This window comes from Pseudopodoces humilis, chromosome 8 (genome assembly GCF_049639895.1).
Source record: "Pseudopodoces humilis isolate 2021_Gansu_Grassland_sample_001 chromosome 8, ASM4963989v1, whole genome shotgun sequence".
NCBI classification, from domain to species: domain Eukaryota; kingdom Metazoa; phylum Chordata; class Aves; order Passeriformes; family Paridae; genus Pseudopodoces; species Pseudopodoces humilis.
The window spans coordinates 11,068,316-11,096,070 of NC_142207.1; the positions used below are offsets into that span (position 1 = coordinate 11,068,316).

Consider the following 27,755-nt stretch of genomic DNA (forward strand, 5'->3'; position numbering starts at 1 on the left):
ACCCTCAGCATCTCCCTCTGGAGATGTTGGTGCGTTTAAAAATGTGATCTGTTAGTTTTGCTGAAATACCTTCTGGCGATGCCATTGACTCCTTTGGGAGCTGATGCTCCTGCATTAGGTTTAGCATTTGGAATTAAACAGTATCAATCTACCCCATCCTTACAACCATAGCAGCCCAAACAATCTCCTCCTAAATCTGCTTCTAAATCTATCCTTGTTTTCCATCAACACAGGGAGAGGGCCAGTCAGGACTGAAAGTGTATTTTCTCCAGCTCTGCATGCTGCTCACATAGTCAAATATATCACTTCCCAGAGCATTTTAGCATGTCACAAAAGAACAGAGCTGCTTTGCCAGGCAGGACTTGGAATTTGGCAACAGGACACTAGCTAAAAACACATTTCCACCGATGCCCTCACTGAAACTGCAATATTTACACCTTCTTTTTCCCCTGGGCAACTATTGCTCTGCTAGAAACATTCATCACAGCATGGTGAACAGAGGAGAGAGCCTGTGTGGCCCTAAACTGATAGGAACAGGCCACAGGGGGAAATAGAACCTTCTCAGGACTGTGACCATGCACTTTTTTGAAAAAAATTGCTGCAACATTATCTGTGGCCTGATGACCTTTCTTCAGTTTCCTGATTCTTTTCCCTGATGGAAATTTGAGTGGAGACCGCAACATTCACATTCTCTGGGGGCAAACTTTTCAAATCCCAGATGCTGCAGTGAAATCACACAACTGCTTGGTCTCTCAGTGAAGGTAACAAGCTGAATGAGAAGTCACCCCATGCTGTGTCAAAAATTCACACATGCAGTGTAATAAGGGGACTGCTCTTCTCAGCAGTTTGCAGCTGTGAAATTAAAGCTACTAGGGTGTCCTCTCTACTGGCTATCAAGGAGTAACATGCTATGGAGTAAAAATGGGGAGATTGCTGAATGTTTTATAAAGGTTGGAGAAGAAGTCTTGACAAGTACATTAATGGGGCTAAGATGCAAGCATTAAAAAGCATGGGGATTGTGGCTGTCTCCTGACACTTGGATAATAAGGATTTCTTATTGCAACATAATAATAAGTTGTCACTGTAATTGTGGGAATTACTTCAGCCAAGCAAAGTAAGACAGCTCAGAACAAACTAACATTTCATTTAGCTCCTTCTGCAGCACACAGATTCAGTGGCAGAAGTCTGAGACATTAAAGATGGCCCTGAGCTGCAAGAAGCCCGTGGAAAGGTTAGAAGTGGCATGTTAAGCTTCTCTTCTATAAGCTGGGGGTCTCTGAGGACTGCTCCGATTGCAGTTCAAAGGCCATGCCTGCTCATAGGCAAAGCTGCAAACCATCAGGAGAATCATTTTGGTGCCTCCCTTTGCATTAGAGCAAAGCAATTATACTGTGAAACATCCATCAGAGCACCCCCTTAACAGTATCATGATTGCAGTAAAACCATGGTCTGCCCACCATCAATGAACTACTGATATTTATTGCTATTCTGAACTGGGGAATTGTTAGGTGACCTTGAACCCTTTCATTTCCCATCACAATATCCATCCAGAATTAATGAATTTGTGCACTTTCTCATCTATCCATGGACTCAAAAATGGTAACTCCTATTACAGGCATCACTTTTTCCACTTACCAAGCGCCAACACCATCAGTGCTGCTGGGACGCCAAAAGCCAGTGCATAACAATCCTCTCCAAAACATTTCACATCCCCTAAAAAAGAATTCAGAAATAAAAGCAGCTCATTACATCTAGACTTATGTTACCAGGGCTTTTGATTTGATTCCCTAAATCAGTCACTTCCCCGGCTTTTAAATCTTCTTTGCTGGTGCTTGACACTGTGAATTGAATCTCCTTGAAACAGTTGTCCTCCCTTGATGAAGACAATTTGGAAGCAGGGTTAGTGTCTGCCAGCAAAAGCAGCTGATAATGGGATATTGATGCAAATGGTAGAAGGGAGGGGGCAGACAAATAGGTATAATGAAGTACTAGGAACTGTAATTGGAAAAAAAAAAAAAAAGTACAAAATTTAAAATAACCTGAAGCCATTCTGTATTTGACTAGATCTAAATAACCAGTACTGTTTCCACATTCTTTGTGCCAGCTGCATCAGTCTTGAATGAAAAACCTGAATTTGATTTCATAGCGACCTACAGTGGACAAAGTGGAAGCCAATGCCTGCACCGTGTAAGTGGAGGCCCAGGATAAGCCTTAGAACTCCAGTTCCCTTTCTCACTACCATCATTCTCACTAGGGGCAGCCTGCTCCGAATGTCAGGTCTTGCAGCAAACCATTAGGAAGCTAGGTGTGCTACAGCATGGTTTGCATCAATCTGAGCTCTGGGTCACTGAAACCCTGTGCCTCTTGGACCAGGTCAGTTCTTGCACGGTGCTCCAGCTGCAAACAGCAAACCAGCAGTGGGCTCTGTGTTTGAATGTCAGGGGCAAGACATTACTGCATTCTTACATGGATAATGACAAAATGGCTAAAGCAAGCCAACAGAATTAACAGGAGACCAATCCATGAAGCCCTCAGCTGCTCCTGTTTGCTGTAGCTGGAAAGCCACAGCTACACAGCATAGCATAGCATTTATTTACTTATTTTCGGCAAATTAGCTGAAATCCAAAAAAGCTGAGAGCAACATTATGGGCATGCTGAACTTTTAACATGCCAAATGAGTTAAACTTCTCTACCTAAAAGTATATATTTCATATTTGTACCAAATGTCTACAACCTGCATTTCCTCCCTTCCAAGAAAAGATTTCACACTTAGAAAAAATATTACTCTTTCCCCATCCTCTCCACTTCAGTTCCATGTTGCAACTAGTTTATACTGGCACGCATTTTGATGCTTCAAGGGACTGGATTTTCACCTGCCCATTGACTACTTTAAGCAAAAGCCCCTCTCAACTGAATGCTGACCTGGAGACACCAGAGAATGAACAAGAGATACAGCATTTGTCTTTGTCTCTGTGCATGGTGTTAACATGAGACAAGAGCATGTTAAAATGACGCTCTATACAAACAGAGCTTCTAGAAGCCATGGAATGGAATGAAAAAAATGGCAACTAAATGTGAAGACTACCTTGTCCCTGTCCCCATCACCTATGGCCTGCTGCTCTGCCACTGTGTGTGTATTTAGAGCATGCCAATCCCTTTGGCTTCGAAGTGCTGCAATACAATGAAGGAAGTGCAGCAAGGCTCGGGGACTAAAAAGGGTTTTGCAAGCAGGCTGGAATATAAAGTAGGTCTTAAATGGGGCATAGGCCTGTGCTTTGTCTTCAAAGCTAGTTGCTCAGGGCAGCAATCTTGCAAGCAGACCCACGCAGACAAGCCTGAGTGCCAGGACAGAGACCTCCAGAATCAGCAGCACCCCGTGGGAGGGAGAAGGTAAGACTTTAAAACCAGTCCTGCTGTTTTTCAGCCCTGATACTGCACAGGACAGCAGAGCTCCTTTCCCATCCGTAGTATACCTGAAAGCAAGTCCTTCGCTGGCAGTGGGCAGTGGATGACCATACAGGTCCTTCCACCTTTCATGTTTTAATTCTGCAGTTCAGGCTGGCTTTGAAATACAACCAGGAGTATAATTTCTGTAAGTTGTCTGCCTGTATTATAAATCTGTTTTGCTGCTACAGCAGGATTAACAAGGTGTAAATGCAATACACTGACCACTCCACAGATAATATAATTTCTGCCATTCTGTTGTCATAAGAGTCTAACTATGCACAGCAGAGTAGTTAGATGGCAGCTAATTTATTGTTTTATTCTAAATCCACACTGACCTCTTAATACAGGAGTTACAAACGTGGAGATCAAACTTCCAGCATTAATGGATAAATAGAAGATGGAAAAAAACTTGCTTCTCTCCGAGGTCTAAAACAAGAGAAGACAATGTCAATGTCATGGCTAATGCACTGCATTGGGCTTGCAAATTGAACACTATCAATTCTCTCGTTAGGAAGGCTGGGTAAATATTGACACAAAGTGCATAAAATGTTAAGCAAACAAGCTTGTCTTCAGTTGATGGTAAATGCTCACACAAATCAGCTCACGTTACTTGAGAAGTGCTTTGGGGCTTTTTGGCATTTCAGAGGAAACGCTGCTGCTTTGAGAGTGTTGTGAGACTGGAAGGAGGGGAAAGCATTTACTTATTCAGGACAAGTAGCATGATTCAGATCCTTTGTCACCTAATTCAATCCAATTTAGCATGGTTTGACAAGCTCATAATTTCTTTCCATGTTTGAGCTCTTTTTTTTTTTTTTTTCCCTCCTCTCCTGTGTAGAAATAGAAAAAGAAACCTGTATATTTTAAGGAACTGCTAATCATAGCATAGGTGAAAGAGTGCCAGCAATTGATAAGTATCCATCAAAGAGGATACCACCAAGGTGAGGCCAATCAACCTCAAACTAATAGGGTAAATTAAATCTAGGGGAGCAAATTTAAGAGCCTGGTGGAGGGATGAACTCTAAGAGAAAGAGTTCTGAATTTAACCTAAGCTGTAACATATTGTAGCTTATAGAGTCAAAGAATTCCTGCCGATCTTCTTTCTTCCCGCATAATTCATAATTTGGAAGGAATCAAGGATTTGATGCAGAGCTTGGTCCCTTGTGCAGGAGTAATGTGTGTGTGCAGTGTCTCCTGGCTTGCAGGAGGGACATGCATGCACAGTCACACGTGTGCTGTATACAGTGTTAACCTCCTCCCCGAGCCTGGGTGGGCCAGCAGAGAGGGGAAACAAAAGCAGGCTACCTGACCCACCCTGTGCTCATGTGGATCAGCAGCTCTGAAACACCTGAATTGATAGACGTAGTGGGGAAAATTGTGTCAGACATGGCATGGTGCCTGGAAGAGAGCTTCTTAGGGCACCTTGAGCCTCCTCTCTATGACCTGAGCATTATTTGAATGCAAAGCTTTAATTTAGCTGAAACTCCTCAGGGACTGTTGTTCTGTCTCCTTTCCTTCTAATGTGTCCTGCTTCTGTGAGCTCCCTGAGACAACTATATTCACAAGGCTAGAAAACTGGAGAAAATGTGAAGAATTGCAGGCAGCTAAAAGAGGACAGCTGTAAAGTAATGAATCCTGAGCTCCAGAAACATAACAAAACTTCCTGTAACTGATGGTGCAGCCAACAGGAAATATTGCTACTTCAAATGGCAAGAAGCCTCTTATCTCAGGGGATTACTGCAGGGAAGAAGGGGAGGTGGGAGAGTGTGGGAGAGCTTCTCTTTATGTCCCCTTGTAAAGTGGGTAGTGAGAAGGTCAGGGTGAGAGCCCCATCACCTCCCACTGCCACCCACCAAGGAGTCTGGGGGTCTGATTACTTGGATTAAGGGCTCTCTGCCTTGACCCAGCAGTTAGGAAGACTTCATCAACTTGAGCTTTTGGCTTTTACATAATTTTATTTCCTAGAGTGCTCAAGAGTGACCCATACATTCCTCATAAATTATTTATCCTGGACTAAAGGATTTGAAAGCCCATAAAAATCATCTCAATGGCATGTTCTCATGGTTAATAGAAAACAGCAGTGGGTCTTACTATCTGTTATATTCCATTCCTTGCTGCTGGTTTTGATAACCCAGAACTTCCTACTGCTAAACTAGTAAAATTTTATTTTCTTTTTCATTCTACCTTTGTGACTAGTTATTTGTCATCATAGAGAAAACCAGAGAAATGAGCAGCCTCAGCAATCTTCCCCATTCCTGGATAGCCCTCCCATGACATGTCATGCAGTACAGCCCTCACAGCCCTGCCCTCTTCTAGCCAAACTGTCATGGCATGTCTCTAACCCTTCATATCTGACCAAATCAGAATTTCAGAGAGCTGTGATAAACTCAAGCATGCAGCTTTTGACATGATAAAGTCTAGAGCAACAATTACCAAAAAAAAATGTGGTGGTAAGAGAAGAGGGTAGTGATGCATAAAGAATTTGGACCACTTTATTTCACACATTTTCAGATTTTAGTGATGAAAAGAAAAATGGTAAGAGAAAAGCTGAAATAACTACAAAAATAATGACCCAGTAGCTTGCAAATTATACTGATTTGAATAAAGATTTTCCTCCCTATTGTCTTAATCTTTAGAGCAGACATACATTAACAACATGATTTGGATTAGCTAATTTGAGAAAAGGTACTGTATGTGATAATCCTGATCTCCTTGGCAACCAGAAAATAAAGAAACAAAGGAAAGCTATTAGCACCTTAAACACCATACTGCACTGTTTGAAAGCAGCTTTGGTCCCTAATTAATATGCGCAGCAGCTTCACATTCCTATAACATATTGTAAATATAATTTTGTTCAGGCATTTTTAACTTGGATTTCCAATCCCACAGACAAAGGCATTTGGAAATCTCCTGCAGATAAATCTGTTTTTCCTATTTGACCTCCTGCCAAATCAGTCCCTATCACTGTCTGTAGCAGTACCATTCTCAAAGTGGCAGATCCAAGACTATAATGTTCCTGAAGTACTTAAAAGAGGATAAGATTGATGTTGTACATTTACCTCAAAACATAAACTTGTGTCTAGGAATAGCAGGAGCAATTTAGTTATTTATACACAGAACTACCTCATCCCAAGTTTTCAAACAAAACTAAGCCTGTGCACTTAAGGACTCAGATTAAGTTTATTTGTGTCCTGAAAATTGAGGGGGAATCAAATGCTCCAGTTCATAGGGAATCTAAAAAACTTATTTCAGCCTACCTGGAGTGGAAAAAAAATAAAACATAAGGCGCCCCCAAACACCACTCCAGAGGAAAGAAATATTCTGGGTTGCCCCCAAACCTTTCATTCCTTACAAAACCAAAACTTCTCATTCCAATTCTGATGACTTAAACTTCCTATCACATAGCATAAAACATTTGTTTCTTCTGAAAGGCCAAGACATTTCAAAATGGTAAAATAGAAAACTTTCTATTTTGAAAAGAACGTTTGAAAAAGAACTAATAGAGCAGAACACATTGTTCTTATCAGAATGCTTTTTACAGTTTTCTTTCTCTAAATTAGTTTTTCTTGAAGGTAGCACACAGGTGAATGTTTGAGCCTTTGTACTTGATAAATTTGTTGGAGAGATGTAGTCTGAATGCTGGAGAATGGGTACAGGCCCACACAACAACAGGCAGTTCAGGTTTTCTCTCTGTAATGCAGATGTAGTTGTAAATTTGGAATAATAATATGTATGTGCCTGAGAGGGGTGCTGAGATTCATTAGCTGAAGTCTACAAAACACTCCAAAGATAAGTGCTACATATTATCATACTGTAATTAGGTGGTAATTGAAAGATGCTGGATAAACACTATTAATCATTAATATTCATAGAAGTAGCACTTGTGTAAATGCTGCTGTTGGACCTCTTGGAATTCTTTTGGGACAACTATTGGTGCAGCAAGCCAGGATGCCCATGCACTGGGATGCATACAGCTATCCCAGAGCACGTTCTGTGCTGCCAGCCTGCTTTCAGAGTTGTGCCAGCTGGGGAGGCTGGTGACCACCAGAGCATTGCTGATCCCCCCTCTGCAGCATCCCCTAAAGCACCAGGTGCAACTGACAGCACGTAGACACGCCTGCAGGAGGATCTGCTTTGGACAAGTGACTACGGAATGTTCCATGTTTTGTTACTTCCGAGTAATCCTAAGATTCATCACTTCAGCATCACTCAGCTCATGTGCAGGAAGCACTTCCCAAAGTTTTAAATTCAGTCTATACTATTTCATTACATGTTGACTTCATCCTGGGCATTGCAAAAGACAAGGAGAAAACTGCCCTACTGGGCTCTTTGTCCAAGGGCCAACTCTTATCCAACTTTACCGGTGCTTTTCCTGACACTCTATTAGTCTAATGTCCTTCTCTAATGCTTCCATTGATGGGAATTTCCATCTCCCAAAGGCCCTAGTATTTTCCATTATTTCTCTAGATCTATTTCTGGAAAAAAATTTCACACTGTCAGTCCTAAATAATCCTCCTTGATAAGCCTACTCACCACAGACCCTAACACTTATTTTCTTTTTTGTAGCAGTGGCCTTATACATATTTGAGGACTTATGACACACAGCTTGCTGATTTGAATACTTATCATTAAGAAAATATAAATTTTTATTTGTGTGTTAGGTCTACATAAATCTATTTAACTTGAAGTCAATTGAAAAATGTAGCATTTTTCCTGAGGATTAGCACTTCCTGACCTGCTTTGCTTCCTTAAGTACTACCTTATCCCTGGTTGAGCCCCTGTGCTGAATAATGGGAGTTTGAGATTAGTGCAGATGAGGGCTAAGCACTCATGACAGAGAATGAGGACACAAAGCACCTGGACAACAATTCACAGGATACACAGCACAAACACAGCTAAACAGAAACATTTTCTCAACTTTTCAGAAATTTCCAATCTGCAATATCCAGAAAACATTCTGGCATTACTTGCAAAAGGCTAGAATTTCCTGCAGTTCTTTCTGAACAATATCTGAGACTCAGACTATGACTGATTTGAGGAAAAAAATCCTACAGAAGCATAGGCTGCTGATAGTCTTTTCTTTCATTTGCACTATTCTTTCATTTCACAGTATTTTCTTTCATTTGCAGTATTCCACTGCAGTGCATTATAATCACCCCTGTTAAGCTGACTCGTGATATATACAATTCCGTGATATGCAAGACAGGATTTTTCAACTACTCTGATGTCCAATTAACATTTAAATGTTTAGATGCAATTATGACCTTTCCAGTATCAATCCTGTTCTGCTGTCATTTTGCCTTCTTGAAGCATCTAGATTCTTTCAAGTCTTATGCAAACCATCCTATCTCATGTGTTACTACATCTTTTCTAGCAAACTGGCCCGTATTCTAAGCACAACTGGATTTTGATCCCATAAACATCCTCACAAAGTAAGCAGACACTGCAGATTTTAGGAAAGAAGTCTTACATGTTCTTCTTCAAACTGGTCCCCACCAAATGCAGAGACACAGGGCTTGATCCCTCCTGTTCCAAGGGCGATCAAAAACAGACCAACCATAGACAGGACCCTTCATGCAAGAACAAAAATATCACCATTGCAAAATATTTCCAGTGCTTATGAGAGCATTTTAGAAACACGATTCCTCTGATAATGTTGTCTTTTGCACACAAGTAATAATGATGAGCCAGATAAACAAACAAATTAAATATCCTATTAATTTGCAAAACAAATTAATTATCTGTACCAGTCTATTAACCAATCTGGTTTTGTCAGTTTCTTCTTGTTCTGAGAGCCAATGGACATATAGGAGATCAATGATCTAAGGAATAGTTTTTACTCATATGACAACAAAAGATTTCAGAGGTCAGTTAAGAAAAAGAAAAAAACAAAAAAGGGGAGTAGTTTTTGCAGCCTTCTAGCCAGAGTAAAAGCAGACAAACTGTTTGAATTAGGCTTATTCTTGTGTGCTTTCTACTTCCCAGTGGTTTTCAAAATACCATTGTTGGCCTGACAGATTATGTCTCTAGGGAACAAGAGTATCAGCACTGGCCAGGTCTGGGACAAAGAAAACTTTCTGTAAACAACATGTGCTCCTGCCTGCATGGGCATATTTTTTAAGCCATGACCACACAGGCAAAAACAGCTTGGTGGTTTCAGAGACAACACCCTGACAAGCCTATCAGTTCAGAAAGTAGAGGGCAATATCCTGTGGAAGAGACAGACTCTTCCCCTGTCATAAGAAAATGTATTTCAGTTTTCTGTGCCCATGCACCTGGGGGAACCTTGCTGAGCTGTGCTGATGAAATGAGGGAGGAAGGAGCCTGGTGTAGGCAGCTGGATGGAGGAGACAAATCAGCATGGTACAGCAGAGAGGGGTGATCCCCAGTGCCTGTGTCAAAGGGGCTAGAGTCTGTGTGCTGATTTCCAACTCCATCTGGCATATTCACACACTAGATCCACCCTTCTGCTCTTACTCAGACATTCCTAACCCTTCCCTGATGAAAGTAATCCATGCACAGCCCCCAAAATGCTGGCCTGATGGAAGTGAAACAAATTTCAGACTTGGGTTATCTAACTACCATCACAACCTGCTACAGCACTATGGCTCCAAGGGCTACTTACACATGAACTGCCTGGTTGCCCAGGGATGGAATGGCACCGACTGACTTTATCAGATGGCCAACAACATACACAATGGAGAGGTAGATGATCGTCCTGTGAGGAAAGCAAACAGCAGTGACTGAAGATGCTGGATGATGTACAGTCTGAAAACAGTGTGCTCATGTACCCTGAGGTGGCAGCTCTACTTGGCAGACACACAAGGAACTGGTTTATTCTACCAATGGTACAGTGGGCAGCTATAATTCCTTTGTGTCAACACTGAGTGCACTAGAAGGAATAGATATGCAAATGGGTTCAGATTAAGGAGGGATAGCCCCTGCTTTATTTGTAGACATTACTGAGCAGAATAAATGAAAAGTCTTGTCATGCATGGAAGACTGCAAAGAGAAAAGCACTGTTTAGGTCCAACTCAGTTTCCAGATTACTAATAACCAGCAGTTTATAGGATGTGCATAAGTGAATCCTTGACTGGAAGGGATGTATAGAGACTGTTGCCCACATTCAACCCACCTAACAAACCTGAATTAGGAGTGTGGTTTCCTCAATGTAAATCTGTTTTGGGTCCCAAGTATCTTTGAAAGACTGAGCTCATCTATCTGCCTTCCATGTGTTGGTGAGGGAGAAGAAAAAATATGAGCAGGATGATCAGACTCTTGAGTGTATTCTATTCCTTCTATTTCTTCTAGATTAAGATAAATCTATGTATTCATGTGCTAAAGACATGTACAGAGGGAATCAAAGGACTTGTAGAGACAGAAACACTATAAGTCTTATGAGCTTTGAGCATGGAAGAGGTCCCTGATGTATTCAAACACTGGTTGCAACAGCTAATTTAGCACCACATCACATCATTCCTAAAAGCCCCTCTAATCTGTTATATTGGCTAAGGTCCAGCTACTACAGCAAAAACCACTTCCCAATAAATTATAGGGATTACTCCAAGGAAAGTCTCTTGCAAGAGAGTGTCAAGCGTCTGTATTAGGATTTACCTTCTCACAACATTGTGCTGCAAGATAGACATCTGCAAATACCAATGAACATTGCTAGGTGACCTTAGATAATGAATTTAATAAAGCCCCACTGTTATTTTCTTCATTCAAAGGGACAAGAAAATGACTAAAACTGAGCACAGAGAAAAAAAGGACACTGATAGCACCTTAAGAACTTTCTCCTGGATCAGCATATGACAGCTGTTTATTTCCTCTTGAGACTCTTCTGCCAGATAGACTTAGTCCTAGAGAGAAGAGTTCAGCTGCACTTATCACCCTGACAGCCAAGACTCCTCAGACAATGAAAAAACAGTGCCAAGCAAAGAAAGTCCTATATCCAGCTGCTCATCACCACTCTGGGGCAGATGTTGGCTCCACAACTTCTCATCAGAAGGGAAGACTGCCTAAGGACTCTTACTCAGGAAGAGTTTACCTGGTTATGTGCTGCTGGAGATGATTTGAGAAAACACAGGTTTCTTGGGCATAAAAGTGGATGTGCTGCCACATTACCTATGCTGTGAGAAGTGTAAGTACATTACAGTTAGTGACATTTCATCTGAATCTGTGAGATCTACATGATGACACTGCTTCCTCACTCTCTTTGAATCCTTCTCAGAAGCAGACCTGAGCACACTGAGGTTTAATCACCCTACACCTCAGCTTCCTGAAGTCAGGTAGGGAAGGACAGTGGAGGAAAAGGGTTATTGTAACATTTAATTTGTCCCAACTTTGTTGCCTACTGGCCTTTGGGTGTTAGACAAGCACAGAACAGCACACGCAAACAGATCAGCTCTATTAACAGAAAGGAGCTGACCTTCATAAGTGTGTCTTTGCTGCACTCAAGCCAGCTCAAAACTGGGAGCACACACAGCACTGTCCTTGCACAGGCTGCATGGTGTCAATGCGTGCTGGCTGAATTAGAGAGATGTCTTCACTTACTTGTACTTCCCCAGCCATGAGTCTGCCATGATGGCTCCGATAACAGGTGTGAAATAACACAATGCAGAAAAGGCATGGTACACAGCAGTGGAGAGATTCTCATCCCAGTGGAAGTAGCTTAAGAAATACAGTGTCAGGACAGCTTAAAGGAAACAAAAAAAGAAATCATATCAGATAATTAATGTGTATATCTGCAGGTAAGCAGGATCATGGTGGCAAGAAAACTACTGATTTGTCTAGCAACTGAGCAGTGCTGTGGAAAGATTTGTGCTTCCAGACCTGTTCCTCATAATCTCTGACACAAGAGAAGCTAAATGAGGTATATGAGTATCTGACATCCTTTGCTCATAAACATTTATGTTTAACTGAAAAACATATTTTCTAGCTTATCTTACCCTAACCTGTAGCTCTGTTTATGCTCATTTTCTATTTGCAGATTAGGTGCCTATAAGATTCAATTCCCAAACACATTGATTGCACATCAACTATGAAAGACATCACACAGTAGAAAACCGGGTTTGATATATAGAGAACTGTATAATAATTTAGACTGGAAGGTACATTTGGCATCCTCTAGGCCAAACTTCTCATCATAGATATAGCAACAACGTTAGGGTACACTGTTCATATATGCATTCCAAAATATCAATTAACTTTGAAAGACAGCTGATACTATGCACAGCACAGCTCAGAAACACCAATCCAGTTTGTGTAAAGACCTCAGGATGGGAAAGCCAATCCCCAGACATAGGCCACATACCTCGCATGCCATAGTAAGAGAAGCGCTCGCAGAACTCATTCACCACAATGAAGGCAATGCTCAGGGGGTAGTTGGAGCCACAGAGTTTCTGTGGGAGACAAACAAGAACATATCAACTGTCAAAGCCTTCACCCCAGCAATGTATGCCCACAGCATCTGGGTGGTGGAAAGGAGCCCAGTCCAAAAACCAAGCGCCAACAGGTGCTTGACTGGCCTGTGAGTTGGACTCAAAGGAGAGAGTGGACCTCACTCTACTCTGGCTTTGTTTAAGGCTCCCATGTGAATCAGCCTGGCTGACATTGGCCCAGTAAGGACTGCCATGGGGATTTGTGGGCTGACAGCAGCCCACCATGCTTGTAGCTCCAGGAACTCCAGGAACTGGAAGGATGCTACCAACTCTCAGCATCACTGAGACAAAAAAAACATGTTTGGATGCCTTTTCTTCTGCACTTCATGTACAGCTACCACCCTCCTCAAAACTGCTCCCTCTTCTAGTACCAGACCTTGCCTCAGAAACTGGGAGACCTCAGGGATCTGCTATCTCCTCCCATGTGCGAAGCTGCTACCTGTCTCAATCTCTGCTCCTCACTTGTGCTGAGTTGTGCCACCACTCACTGAAGCAGAGCATCAGCCCTCTGTCCGGAACTCCCTCAGGCATGGCATCCATTCCATATTCCAAATTTGCTGGCATAGCTATGAATAATTCAATTTATTAATCAGAACTTTAAAAAGCTCCAGCAACAGGACTGTCAAACCTGTCTAAGTGTGGCCACTCTTTCACTGAGCCTGACTTTACTCCATCTAACATCAGCACTTCCCAAGTGAAATACAAGGCATTCAACAGATGAGTGTTGGCACAACCTTGTGTGGGCCTCTGTCCCTCTTGCTGCCCCACAGTGGTCTGAGCTAAGCAGCTTTCAGCTTCCAGCTGCTTAGTAGCTGCACTGCCTCACAACAGGAAAGCAGGTTTTCACAGCACTGCCCAACCTCTGCCAATTAGCAGGAGAGAGAGAGGCTGGCCATAGATTTGGTGAGGAATCTGGGGGGAGTGTAATATTAACAGACACTACTATACTTATAGGTTTAAACAGCCATGGTATGGGCCAGTGAAGTGAGATGAACTCTTCACATCCATTTCTGTGACTCATGTAGGAAATAATGAATTCCTGTACTTCTTCCCAGAGTCCCAAATGCAAATACAGTACCAAAATAGATGTGTTTATTCAGGTTTATTTCACCACCAAGAGACCTAAGCTTATTTGGATTCCCAAAGCAATGTCATCAAGTTTAGAGGAGTAGCTTAATGACACTGTCTTCCTCAACATTATGAAAGAGCAACAAAACAGAATGATTGTAAAAAATCAAAACTCCACAACTCCCACCTCCTCACTACTTTCCATTACTTAATCCTCCAAAGACAAATATTTTTGTCCATTTTTACATATAATATATATGTATATATTTTTCTCACTAATTATGCGCTGCCTTTTTATAAGAAAACCTTGACCTTTTTGCTTTACAAATAATAAATTTACAAATAAATAAATTACAACAAATACATAATTATCAATTTCATTTATGATTTACTCTGAAACCATTGTGCTCAGCAATATGGCTTGTAAGAAAGAGTGGGCTCCCTTGGAAACTGCACTGGGGCCTCCTGCTTTTAGACTAGCCTAAAAATGGTGGCATATATAAGCTGTAAATGCATAAACACACAACCATATGCACACACAAAATATTTTCTTCAACAAGTTTTTCATAATAAAAGAAGAAAATCCATAATAGGCAGATTATGTTTTGTGTGGGTGCTGGGAGTAATTTTATGAAAATGTAAGTAAAATTGTACAATAGGGATTTTTTTCTTCCTCTCCTTCCCAGACCTCACTATACATACTCATGGCATTTAATACCACTTGGTGGAGATGCAGAGAGTCACTGTCCAAACTAGGTGGGCAGGTCCAGGAGCGCTGCTGCCTGAACTCACCCCTCCACACCCAGTGCACAAGTCCCAGTGGATTGATCTGCACTGGTTTAAGGTGCAGTAACTCACTTCAGCCACTCCTGCTGTGGACTGGGCACCTCCTACAGACAAGCAGGGGCAAGGAGGGAAAAAAAAGCAGGAGGCAGTGACTTCCCAGCTAAACCTTCCCAAGTTCCTGAGCCACGACCCTGAGTTAGTGCTTACAAACACAGAGCAACGACTTACAAGGGAGGGTACTTCCATCTGGCTTTTGTGTCATGAGATGGCATCAGCACATGCAGAAACCCTCATGTATTCTCTCCACTGTATCACTGACCTGCCTGTGGCCTGCCTGGACATCCAAAAGTGGGAAGCTTTCATCCATGCGGAGAGCCAGATGCAGTTTGCTCGCTTTCGCGGGGAGGATCGTGCTCAGCAGAGAGCCCCAGCAAAAGCAAAGAGGTTAAGCCTGGATTCGTGAACGCACAGATAGTCTGCAGTGCTTAAGTACCACAGCAAGCCTGGGATCTGTGGGATTATGGATCTCTTAAAGATACTGTGGAAGTTGATAGACTGTGTATTTGGAAAAAACAAAGTTCATTTAAAGAACCCACTACAGGAAACATTTGTTTTCAGCTCTCCTTCTTGCTGACTAATGGCAAAATGGGATAAAGATTAATATTTCCCAGGAGCTCTGGATATCCAGTAGTTAATGTCTGCACGGTAATTAAAATTGAGTTAAACAGTTGGTTTGCTAATGACATGACTGTGAGTTTTAAAACCAAGTATTACATATTATCCTGCAAGTCAAAGTAGTTGCAATATAAGCCAAATTCTTCCTGAATCCTATGCAGTGAACAGTTTTTAGGGGTCAAGCACTCAACAAGAATTAGCCTGAAAACCTGCATAAACATCAAAGCTGCAAGGCAGCAACACATTCACCTGAACGAGGCATTAAATCAGAGCCAATTATGTAAACCCAAGGCTCTGGCACTACGGCTGGCCTCTGTAACACTCACCAGTGGCCTGTCTTCAATCCCTGTCTTTCCTTCTGCTTTTCAGCATCTGGGTACCCTTCCCTGGTGGGTTTCATCAAACTAAACAGAGTTAAGCTCCCTCCTTCCTATGCACAACAGCCCCATCCACTTCAGAGATGCAAGTTCCTTCCCACAAGGAAAGTAGTGTTCAGGAAAAAGGCAATAAAAACTCTCACCCTTTTCCCCAAACATTCAGACAGTTTGTGTTTTCCCTTTAAGCTTCACTTTCTTAACTTAATCAGGTTAGTGGGGGGATTTTTGCCTTGAGTTGTTAAGGCTTATTTCAACCCTCAGCAAGAAAGGGTGTTTGTCTCTAGCCAGAGCACAACAGAGGAGAGAACAGAGAGATCTTGCAATGTTTAAAACAAGCTGAGCAGAAAGCAAAGCAAAGGAAACCAGCAGTAACACTTACCGGTGATTTTTTCTGAAGAGGGAAATCTCCTTTGGGGGGATCATCTCCTGCAGAAATAAAAGTGAACAAAGTTTCCTTGGATTCGTTTCTCTGAAAAGCGTTCATCTCCCCTCTCGCCTTGTCTCCCACCATGCTATGTGGCTGTGGTGAGTTGACTGGGAAGATTTCCAACCTCAGGCACGAAGTTTGATTCAGTTTGAGTTAACCCTAATTGAGCACATTTGTGCAGCCAGGGCAGAAAGGGGAGGGAGATGCTACAGGGAAAGAAAACTCCAGAGTTCAAGAGGAGTCAGGGAACACAGCCTAAATCAGTCACAGGTTGGGGCTGTCAGCACTTCATGGCACAGACCTCCCTGTTGTTTGGCATGCCCCCAGCTATTGTATGTGCACCAGCCCAGCACAGCGCTGGATGCTGCACAGATGTGAGTTGAATAAAAAATCCCAGGTCCCAGATACACCTACAGTCTGCAGATTTAGGAGCAGAGTGTGCATCTCCTTCCCAGCGTGGTAATGACAGGTTTACTCTGCAGGGATCTCATTTCACTGGACAGCCACACATTCCAAGACATAACTACTAAAATGTTCATCACACCAAACCCTTGGACACTGGATGTCACAGATGCCTGCACTGTGTTAAATCATTTCTTTGCTACGGCAGGAATGAAGTGACTCGGGGTTTGTTCCCACACCAATTCCGTAGAATGACCTTGCCTTTTCCCATGGGACAGTTTAATCAAGGGGGCACCCAGAAGCAGCCCAAACCCCTCTCTCTACTTTCTGTTATCCAGAAGACCACTTTGGGGCTCCATATGTGACAAATGCAGCCTATCTCTGCTGGGAGTGCCTGAATTCCCCCTGCAGCTACGTGGGCTCAGTTCCCTGCAGGTACACTGTTTTCCCTCCTTCCATGATCTTCCCATGGCAATAGTGGAGCTCTTCATCAGCACTCTTCGTGTGCCAGTTGCAATTGCAGAGCAAAACTCACAACCTTCCCATAAACTATATTCAGTGCTTGTGGCTGTGCTGAATCCTCTGTGCAGTGCTGAGGTTTTTTCTTCCTCCTAGACTTGGATTCTTTAAAAGGCAAATATTCAAAGAATTTTCCCAAATATTTCTCCCTTCTCTTATCAGTAATGCACAGACCACACCCGAAATCCACACCTGATAGAAGGAGTCCGCATAAACTCATCCTTAGTGCAAGTAGTGAATTGCTGATGGTACTTGGTTATCACAAGAACCAGGTTTGCAGCTGATGCACCAAGAAAGAGGCCTTTGGCAGCACCACAGATCCTTAATCTGGCTTCAGTTATTTCTAACAATACATGGAGAACAATTACACAAGGCAATCAGATGTGATGGACTGCACAGAGAAAGTATCATTACGATCCAGAGCACTATTAGTGCTCTGGCATTGCTTCCTCTGAAAATCCCGAGATTCTATTTCACTCCTGCTAACTAGGCAGCTAAACAGGGGGTCAGCTGGGCATCTGACTTGAAGGCCAGACTTCAGGTAGCGCCACAAAATTCTATCCCTTCCCTGTTCCTTTTTTCTTCTACAGCAGTGGCAAAACAACAGTTTGGTACCTCCTCTGTAGTGCCATAAACCAGCTCCTTGTATTCAGCCCTCCCAGCGACCTGCACATATGCACAGTCTTGCTTTTCACCTTGGTGCAGCCTCCAGGGAGCTCAGGTTTATCAAGCCCTTTTCATGGGCATGACTGCTCAAACGCAGAACAGGTTATTCACGTGGGTCCTGTCCCTACATACCAGCCTGACACATACTCATGTCCTGCAAGTCTGACCCTGTGCTAGAGGCGGCAGAAATATTTCTGAGCCCTCTGCTGGTATCTCATACCGCAGGTATTTCTATACAGCTCCCAGTAGAAACCTCTGTATTCTGCCATACTCAGGCAAGCAGAGCAAACACAGCAGCAGAGTTATTAAAGGAATAATACAAAAGACAGGAAAGGTTTCACCATCCATTGCACAGCACTCCCATGCTGCTGCAGCGTGATGCCTTAATATTTTCAGCCTCCTGCTGCTGTATTTCCTCTGTGTGTATGCAGCCCCATGCATCACATAAGCTAAATGATTTTTTTTTTTTTTGATACTAGCATGAAAAACCCTATCAGTCAGTAGGATTAACATACTACTTATCTAATACACTGCAGAGCTGTTTGGGCCATTAGCTGCCAGAAGGTCTTCTCAGACAGAAAGGAAGAAAAGTAATTCAAATGTCTGGCAATAAATGGTAACTTGTAGCAAACAGCACAAACAGGTTTAGGAGAATAAATTTGCAAGCACCTCAGATACAAATACAGAATAATACTTGAAAAAAGGAGACGTGTGCAACTGGACTGAAAATCAGGAAGGAATTGTATCACAAATGGAAATAAGATGGCATTTCTGAAGACAAGTATAGACAAACAGATCAAACAGAGCAGTAGAGGTGTGCCCTCAAAGCTAAGGCACAAAATGAACTACAGCTAGCAAGGGCACATAAAAGGCAATAAGAAAAGGTGTTAGAAATGCTGTCAATATTGGAGAAAGAGGAAGGAAAATGAAAAGCTGTTATTTAAACCAGAAAACAAGCAAACAAAAGCTCATCCAGAGAAGCCAGGAAACTTGTGTCCTTTCTGTTATTTTCACTAAAAAAATAAATTGCAACAAGGTATGTAACACCTTTGAAATGAACCAGCAGGAGTACATGTGAAATGAGACAAAAACTGTTTAAATAATATTTGGATATCTCAAATGTGCTCAGATCATCAGAGCCTGATGAAATTCACCTTCAAGTGCTGAATACCATACTGAGCCATTTCTGTTGTGAAGGGCAAAAGCAGAACAAGCATCACCACTTCCTTTAAAAAAGCAGATTGTTCCTCCAGGAGTGTTCCTCCATAGCAAGAGAGATACTTGATCAGATAATACCTTCTAAGCACCAAAAGGAGAATAAGGACTACAAAACAGCCATTTCAGATTGGAAAAAATGCTCTCAAACCAGAGTGTTTTATTCTTTGGTAAGTGGAGTAACAGCTAGTGCAGCTCTGTATGTGATATAACCTAATTCTAGTGTCTCTGATCTCTCACAAGGAAATAGGGTCCATATGAAATGCCAGTAATAGTGGACAACTAGGAAATCCCTCTAAGAGTATTAATGATTTTCCATCAGATTAGGAAAGCATGAAACATGCAGGTCCTCCAGCTTTTCCATGAGCAAAGAAAACCTCAGCACAGCCAGCATGGTGCTTTTGTTTGTACTCAAAACCTGGGTGAAGAAACTTGGGGGACAACAGGGTATGAATCCAAAATGGTGTTGCAAAATGGGAGAAACCATTTTACAACCCTGGAACGAAAATTATGAAATTTGGGAAAGAAGAATACCAAATGCTACTCCTTTCCATTGACAGGAGAAACAGCCAGAGAGATGAACTATGATCCGTTTTTGCTGAGGATGAGAGAAATAACTGACTTTTCCAGTAAAGAATATTTGGAGCTCCTTTTTCCAATTTCCCTTTCAGTGAGGACAGATGAGCATTGGAACAGAGATGGTGTGGCTCGGCCTGCAGCGTTCATACAACTCATGATGTCTGTTATATAAGAATGCATTAGGGACTACATAAATATCTGGTCCTGTCCCAGATCAGGCATATGGATGAGGTGCCCTCCTGAGTTTCTGCAAAAATCTTGTGCCAAACAATTTTACCTGGCAAGCATGAAAGCAAGGACTGCTTTCTGGAAGATTTTCTCTTTTCTGAATTATCCTTTATGCAACTGGGGAGTCGGTAGGATGATTCATACTTAAATGTTCTATTCAGCTACCAGATGCCTTGCATAGCCAGAAGTTCCCATGAATACATTTTGCTATAACTTTCAGTTCATAATTTAATTTTCTTCTGGTTCCCAAACTCTCAGAAAGAGAATCTGCATTTTCATGTTGCTTTTACAATCCTCACATTCTCACCATTCCCTGCTGCAGTACTGTGCACCTTCATCTGTTTATACTCAACTAATCTCTTCACTTTTGTCTGCATTCATGTCATGGTACAATCCCTTCCTAATTTTCAGCTCAGCCACACTTGTCTTTTAATAGTGAGTCTTATTTTTAATTCATATACACTAGCCATACTTTTATAGCTGTTTTACCATATATGTATTTCTCCCCTCTCTCTCTCTTTCTGAGATAAGGTTTTAAGAAACTAGATGAATATGTGGCAGCAACACTTTGGGCTTAATGACCAGACCCTGCAAGGACATGATAACCTCTGAAGGTCTCTTCTGGCTTATTTTCTCCAATTCTTTGATCACAAGAAAGAGCAGGGCTTAACTGATTTACACAGATCAAGAGTGGTTTCCATTGCCTGAAGACTTCTCCCAAACTTCAAAGTAATTTAAGAAAATAATGTATCAAATCATTTGAACAACCAGGAAAATACTCCAGAAGCCTTCAAACCCACACCTCTCCTCTATTCACCAGCCATTACAGATGGAAAATTGTGAAGGTATCTAGATTAATACCACTAACAATATCAAGTACCTAATCTGTACTTAAGAGCCTGTCATCTGGTCACAACCAGAGAAACTTGTCATCCTTCCTTGTGCCTTTTTGCCTTCAGTTTCTCCTACTATCAGCAAGAAGAAATCTTTAAAAACTTCCTCACCAGCTTGGGCTTCCTTTGCGCGCTGTGATGTGTCATCCCTCGCTGCCATTCCGGCTGCTTCTCGTGCCTTGGATGACCCCAGCTCTGTTGTGCCTGAAGATGAACCTCGTTGAGCAATCCTGGCTCTCTTTCACCCTGCTGTTAATGTTTCACTTCTCAACAGCAGTCCTTTGGTCACCAATAAAATAGTTAAACTTCCATTTATTTTTGATCTGAAGTCATCTCTGCTCAGCTCTCAAATGTCATAGGGAATCTGCCTTTCTTGAATACAGCCTCTGAGGCTGCATGGCACCTTTCATGGATGTTCACAATCAATCACTCCACACTGCAGCTACACTATCTTTCAATAAAATTACTACTTCTGGTTGAGGATAGGGACTGGCTCTGTGACTAGACAGAATCTAAAGCTGGCCATAAATCAAAAATTTTGACACTGTACACCAGCTACAGAGCTGGTCTTAACTATACATGTCTTTTACTATCATCGAATCACAGAACAGTTTGGGCTGGAGGGGACCTTCAAAGTCCATCCATTCCAACTCCTCTGCAATAAGCAAGGACATCTTCAACTAGATCAGGTTGCTCAGAGCCCCGTCAAACCTGATTGTGAATGTTTCCAGGGATGGGGCACCTAGCATTTAAAGCTGTGAGAAGACGCAGGGTTTCAGAAACCTTTGACAGACTGGCTTCAGTTCCCAGTTCTTCACATATCACACAGGAAAGCATAACATTGAGCAGCTGTTCTCCCAGACCCTTTTTCACCTTCAAGTCATGAGCTGCCTGAACGAGAATCAACAATTTTTCTACTGCACTTCCACTGTTTACTCCTTTCTGCTTTCCCCCAAAGCTTCCTGTAAACTGCTGTGACTTTATTTCAGAGATGCTTTAGGGAAACTCTTCTGCAGGGGAAAATCCCAAATAGTTTCTGCTAACACAGAAGTAGTTTAGAGTAAGTTCAGCAGTCGAGTAAAATGGGGTCTCCAACATCATGAAGCCATCTGCATCCTTCACCTTTTTACTGCACTCAAGTCCCACCTGCTTCAAGGCCCCGTATCTATCATCATCATCCCCAAGATAAAGTCAAGGCTGCAAACAGGCAATCAGTTCCTGATGAGCTCTGCTATTAGCTGGACATAGGATGATCCAGTGAAATTAGGACTAGAAAGATCAGTAGGGAAACACCAAGAGACACCTGAATTTAAGAGTGAAAAGAAGCATACAATAGCTACAATATGCAATAGTGAGAAGCCTAAGCTGATCACAATCAAACTCCAAAATTAATTGAGGAATAAATTCCTACATGTGATGATTCATTTGATAGAGCATGATGGGGTTTTGCAAGGGTTGCAAAGCCTGAAGTGAAAGACGAAGAACAGCATGAACAACTCATAAAAAGATGATCCCAAATTGTGAGGGGCTTGTGAAAGGAGGATTGAAGTAAAACTTTAATAATGACTACAAAAGGCTGTGAACAGAAGAGATATTAAAGAAAAGATAGATGGTAAGAAGAATTTAAATCTATAATGTAGGAAGTATGGCAAGGATCCAGGGAGTGTTATTCATATTATAAGATATTATAAGATATGGCATAGATAAGTACAAAGCACAGCATGGCAAAGCCAGCAGCATGAGACTCTGGGCAAGCACTGTGAAAAACAAGCAGAAAGGCATATGAGCACTACAGGCCAGACAATGCAATAGAGAAGAAAAGCTGGAGGGAGAATAGTTGTGGGGAAAAATAAAAAGCTTCACTTGGTAATGCTTGTGACTTATATTAGAAGACTGGGGCAGGGAGAGAGGGGGAACACACGAGGAAGGGCTTTTACTTCTGAGCAATTATTTAAGAGGCCATGGTAGCAAGGAAAAATTAGGATTTTTCTCATCCTGAAGGGAGTGTTCAAGCCAAACACAGGTCATGAGAGAGCTGAGGCAGGAAATGAAGAAAACTCAGCACAAACAAAATACAACCATGAATTTAAATTACTTTCTAGGCTCTCAAGATGACAGTATCACAAAACCACTGAAGAAAAAAAATGGACGCTGGTTCCAGAATAAGACTTGTGATCTTTCAGAACAGACCACTGATTAACAGGTGAATACAAAGGAAAGCTATATATTGCATAGAAAATCAGGAACAATTTAACAATTCAGGCTGTCAGTAAGGAGATGGGCTAAGGGACCTCTTGAATGATTTTCTAGCTATTTCCCCCTCCACTTCTAAGATGTACTTGTTGCTACAGTATAAGGTACCATGCACTGACTGATAGCATTGGTTTCAATAAGTTCAAGATACAGAGAAAATGTGCATACAGGTGCTCCAGGCAATGGGAAAATTTCCAGTTCCTGGGATGTTTCTATGTTCTGCCCTTCATGATAGTCCTTTGTTCCCCCTTTATAGAAATTTAAGGCATTTTAGGAATTCTCCCCACTGCTTAGAAACAGTTCCTAGTTGAAATAATAGCTATTCTTAGTGTTCACATAGGTATGTAAAGTCAGTGGTTTTTTTAGAGACAGTGCTCTGAAAAAAAAAAAAAGAAAAAGAGAGCCAATATAGGTGTGCGGGTGCACGTAAGCTCAGTTTCTAACTCAGTGCTATTTGTCTCTCTCAAGTGCAAGTGATCAATTCTGACGGTCACAAGGTGTGCCAGTCCCTCAGGCACCCAGTGCCACACCTGTTGGTACTGAGATATGCCTGGTTCAGGCTCAACTCAAACTCTCTGTTCAAAACTTCTGAATATCAGAGAGAGCCTGGAAACAGAAAAATCTAAACATATACCCCGTCCACTTGCCTGGAGCTGAGGCTGGGTCATCCTCTTCCTGGTGTGAGAAGGTGGGAGGTGCTCCCCTGAAGCTGGAAGAAAGATGTGTGTGGTGAGGCAGAACTTTGGAAAAACACCCGAGGACCATTTGGCATCCCAAGAACATATTGTCTCCCTGGTGGTTTCAGAAGCAGGCTCTCACGCAGGGCCTTTCAGCAGCAGGTCTCAGGGTATCTCACTGAGCAGATATCAGTACCTCCATTTCAAAAAGAAGCAAAAGAAGGAAGACACATCCTGATGAAGGTAGGTTCCGCTGAAACCTCCTGCATGCCAGCCAGCAGTCTCTCCGTTAAGCTGCCCCGCCTGCAGTATTATCAGAGCAAGTGAGAAACAGCTACTGATTTATTATGCCACAGGCTCTGAGGGACAGCTCAGCCACTGAAGACATCGCAGTCTGCAGCAGCCTGGGCATGGAGGAATGCTGAAAGAGTTGCATCCAGTGTCTCAGCCACCCCATGGATGCCTTGCCCTACTCTCCGTGCTCACTTCCAGCCTCTGGGACAGATACTGCCTTGGGAAATTCTCTTCCTGCACTGATCTCTCAGCTGACCAGTAGCTCTCTTCTGGTGTTGTGTCCTGCTCCCTCTCCCACCCTGCTCCTGAGTAAAATGCTGCTTTTACTGGCTTCAGTGAGGCAGTTGGTACTGAGAAAACAGCAATCCTCTAACTAGTCTATTCCTCACAGCCAGCTCACAGGGATGCCTGGAACCGGGGGTGTTCTGTTGGGCAGTGAAGGAGGGGCTACAGGATGCGACAGCAAGACCCTGGGGCTTGGTTCTGACTACATTGTTTGTCAGGCCCTTGAGCACTATTTCAAGTTTCCTAACCTTAAATGCACTGTCCATAAAACAAATGTCAAGCAGCATAATCTCCTGTATATCTGGGGCGAGTGGTTTCATTCATTAATCTGGCTACTGGACTAAGAAAATCTCAGAGAAGGCATGAATTTCAGTTTTTCCAATATTTTTTCCATACACCCACAATAAACAGCCTGTTTGCTGCCCTCTGCAAGTTTTCCTGTGTCAGGAGACATAATGCACTGCACAATTTCAAATCTTTGCCATCACACAGAGGGTACTCTCACCATAACCCAGCACACTGCTGATTTTTTGACTATGGTTTAAGTCAGATTGCAATTGTGTAATCGGTATTTCATCAAGGCAAGCTGCCAGGGACCAAGAACTTGTAAATCCCCAAAATACCTCTGTTCTGATGAAAAAAACCTTCCAGACCTAATCCACAGAAATCTCAGCTCTCTGACAATGGCCCCTCCCAGATGCAAGCACTGACACATATGATACGACCTTCTGCATTCTAGGGTCTGTCATTTCCACTGACGTTAATCAGATCCTCCACACCCAGCTTCCTCTACCACCAACACCAAGGGCCAGGCAGATTAGAGGCTCGTCCAAGATTCATTAACTCTGCTTCCCTGCATTTTCATAACGAGCTTGCAGTGCCATCCATTCTTTTCAGCCTCCCCCCGCAGTGACCATGGGGATCAATTTGCTAACACAGTGAGTGGGAGCAGCTCTCACCAGCTCCAGGAGGAAGCGCAGTCATGTGGGTTTTCCCTGCATCAGGTCCCAGAGGAACTGGTACAAAAATAGAGATTTTTTTTTTTTCTTTTTTTAATGTTGATCTAACTGTACAGAGTTTGGGTCTCCAGGGACCCTAACACTTTGTAGCACAATTCTTTTTGTTCTGGCCATCCTGTGCCCAGGGCAGTCTGTTCTCCACTGGCATTCATGACAAATCCCCTCAAAGTTTGGCAGGGATAAGGGTTATACTGTCATAGAAGGAAGAATTAATCTGTTACTCTTCATCCTTATGCTAACTCCCAAAAAAGAAAGGTCCTTTTTCCTAGGAGATGAGTGGCATCTGATCCACATGACCAGTGGGACCAGGAGTGCTCAGCCTTCCCTTGATGCCACCCCAGAGCACACGTTGTCTTTCTCCTGCTCAACCATTTTTCTCCCAGATCCCCAGTCTCATTACCTTAACTGAAGCACATCTTCTGGCTGTGATTGAGTACTGAATTAGGCATTTAATTTTCCTCCTCTATCCCCAGCCTGTCTCCTTCCTCCTGGGATCTTGCATGGGGTTGTGCCCACCACACACAGTTCTGCATCACATACCTGCGAACACTCTGTGTGCTTCTCTTGTGCAAACAGCAACCCTGAACAAAGAAATGTTTTTTCCATGAGCACACAAAAGCCCCTCTGGTGTTCTCCAGCTTGTGGCCACCCAGAAACCACAGAGCAGTGCTGAACGTGCTGGGCAGCAGCATGGTACATACCCAATGTGTCAGGCAGTGGTATATATTAATAGATCCACTGCAGTTTCATCTGTGGTGTGTGACAAATGGGGATGGTGTTTCCACCCCAGCTGGTGCATAGTGGTGCTGCGGATACACTGGTACAGGCTTTCCACCATTCTTTTCACCTCCTGTGCCCACAGCTGTCTTTGCTGTCTGGCATTCAGTCTTTACATGTCCCCAAGTACTCCTTTGTTTATAGAGGAGACCACACTCTCAGAGAAATCCATTAGTGACATTTAATAACTTTGATAAATCCATGCCAAAAAATACAAACACCTTTTCCATAATCTCCAGCTATGCCTATACTACATGAGAAGATCTAGCCTTTAAGATGCAGATGGCCACTTGACTGAATACATTCAATTGACTTCAAAGAACCTTTGAGTGCTCAGCAACTTGCAAGAGATTTGTTTATAGAAATAATCACTTTCAGTGACATGGCACTTTTTCCTCTATCTCCCATTCAGTTTTACCTCTAACAATAAATCACAAGAGGCTCAATATGGAATGGCTTGGAATTGTATTCATCTACAAATATTTCTTTCCTGTGTAAACTCAGATTAATATTAATTCTCTCCAAGATAAAGGCAGCTAGAAATAATTTGAGGGCATAAAACCAGTTTTCAGCATTTCTGACACTTCTCATTGTTAACAAACAGATGATCTTATAATGGTAAAGTCAGAGGAATAATTCCTCTCTTATTCAAGGTCTGATTGACTAGACATGACAGATGGTGTTTTTATTACTTTCTGTTCTAAAAGAAGCTTCATCTAATGCAGTCCAAGCTGTGTTACGAGTCTTAACCTCTCAGATAAGCAAACTCTGTTTCATCAGGTTAATGGATCCTTACTTGATTCAGGAAGGCAATTTTCCTTAAAGTTATTCTAATCAAGTACTCAGAGCCCAAATTGTCCTGCTTGACTGACTGCCAGCAACAGCTAAATCTCTCTACTAAAACCCATATTTATTTTCAAAGAGGGAAAGCAAGTTATTATTATTACTATTATTATTATTATTATTATTATTATTATTATTATTATTATTACAGAACCAATTCCATCCTGTATTCAGGGGCTTGTCCTATACTGGCTTTTACTGAAGTTGCAGAATTAAAGACAAAAGTATAGTTAATGGAGCCTTTCTCTCAATAGTTTTGTTAAATAATAGGTAGAGAAGGAAAATTAGAGAGGTGCCCTGCTCTCTACTGACACCCCCTCAATTAACTGCCCCTATGGCAATAACATCTGACCCTAATCAGTACAGAACTCTTCAATCAGACTCACTCCAACCTGTCTTCCTGCACTGGCCCCCAAATTGAGGACTGCCAATCCCAGTAACTTTGTCAGTAGGCTGAGAAGCAACAGGGGACTATCCACTTTCTAAAAGAAAAGCTCTGAAGAAAAAACAGTGCCTGAAGGATGTTCCCTGTAAGTCTCATCTCCTGTATGGCATTTGGCTCCACGGTGGTTTGTTGGTACAGCTTCATGAGAGCGCAGTGACGGCACATCAGGAGATGAGGGTCACAGTGCCCTGCTGCCTCGGCTCCTTGCTGACTCTGGTCATGCCAGGCAGAAGCCATGGGGCTGTCCAGGCTGCTTAAAGAAGCAGATGGAGGCCTGACCTCTCCTACTCTCTTCCATATACTGCAAGACTGGTCTAGCAACTGAGCCCACGTGACAACAAGAAGAGCAACCACCTTGAGGCTGCACAGAAGACACATAGAACACATTGAATTCTTGCATAGAAATAAGAACTGAGTCCACAGCTCCTGAAAGATCATTCAGT

The 27,755-nt window shown here is 42.5% G+C and overlaps 1 protein-coding gene across 8 annotated transcripts in view; it reads right to left on the bottom strand.

Moving 5' to 3' along the window:
• The window catches only part of SLC15A2 (solute carrier family 15 member 2), an 83,046-nt gene that overhangs the window by 21,961 nt on the left and 33,330 nt on the right, over positions 1 to 27,755 (bottom strand). For 3 of the 8 annotated variants that reach the window (XM_088058578.1, XM_088058577.1, XM_088058582.1), the window contains 8 exons: positions 23,620 to 23,681; positions 16,170 to 16,216; positions 12,758 to 12,845; positions 11,998 to 12,139; positions 10,070 to 10,162; positions 8,915 to 9,014; positions 3,783 to 3,873; positions 1,636 to 1,713 (listed from right to left, as the gene is read on the bottom strand). In XM_088058578.1, coding sequence (XP_087914704.1) covers positions 1,636 to 1,713; positions 3,783 to 3,873; positions 8,915 to 9,014; positions 10,070 to 10,162; positions 11,998 to 12,139; positions 12,758 to 12,845; positions 16,170 to 16,216; positions 23,620 to 23,681 — 701 coding nt within the window. Of the gene's footprint in view, positions 1 to 1,635; positions 1,714 to 3,782; positions 3,874 to 8,914; positions 9,015 to 10,069; positions 10,163 to 11,997; positions 12,140 to 12,757; positions 12,846 to 16,169; positions 16,217 to 16,298; positions 16,328 to 20,830; positions 20,903 to 23,619; positions 23,927 to 27,755 lie in introns of those variants that run through there. The other 5 variants (XM_088058579.1, XM_088058580.1, XM_088058583.1 and 2 more) reach the window with 5 other exon arrangements.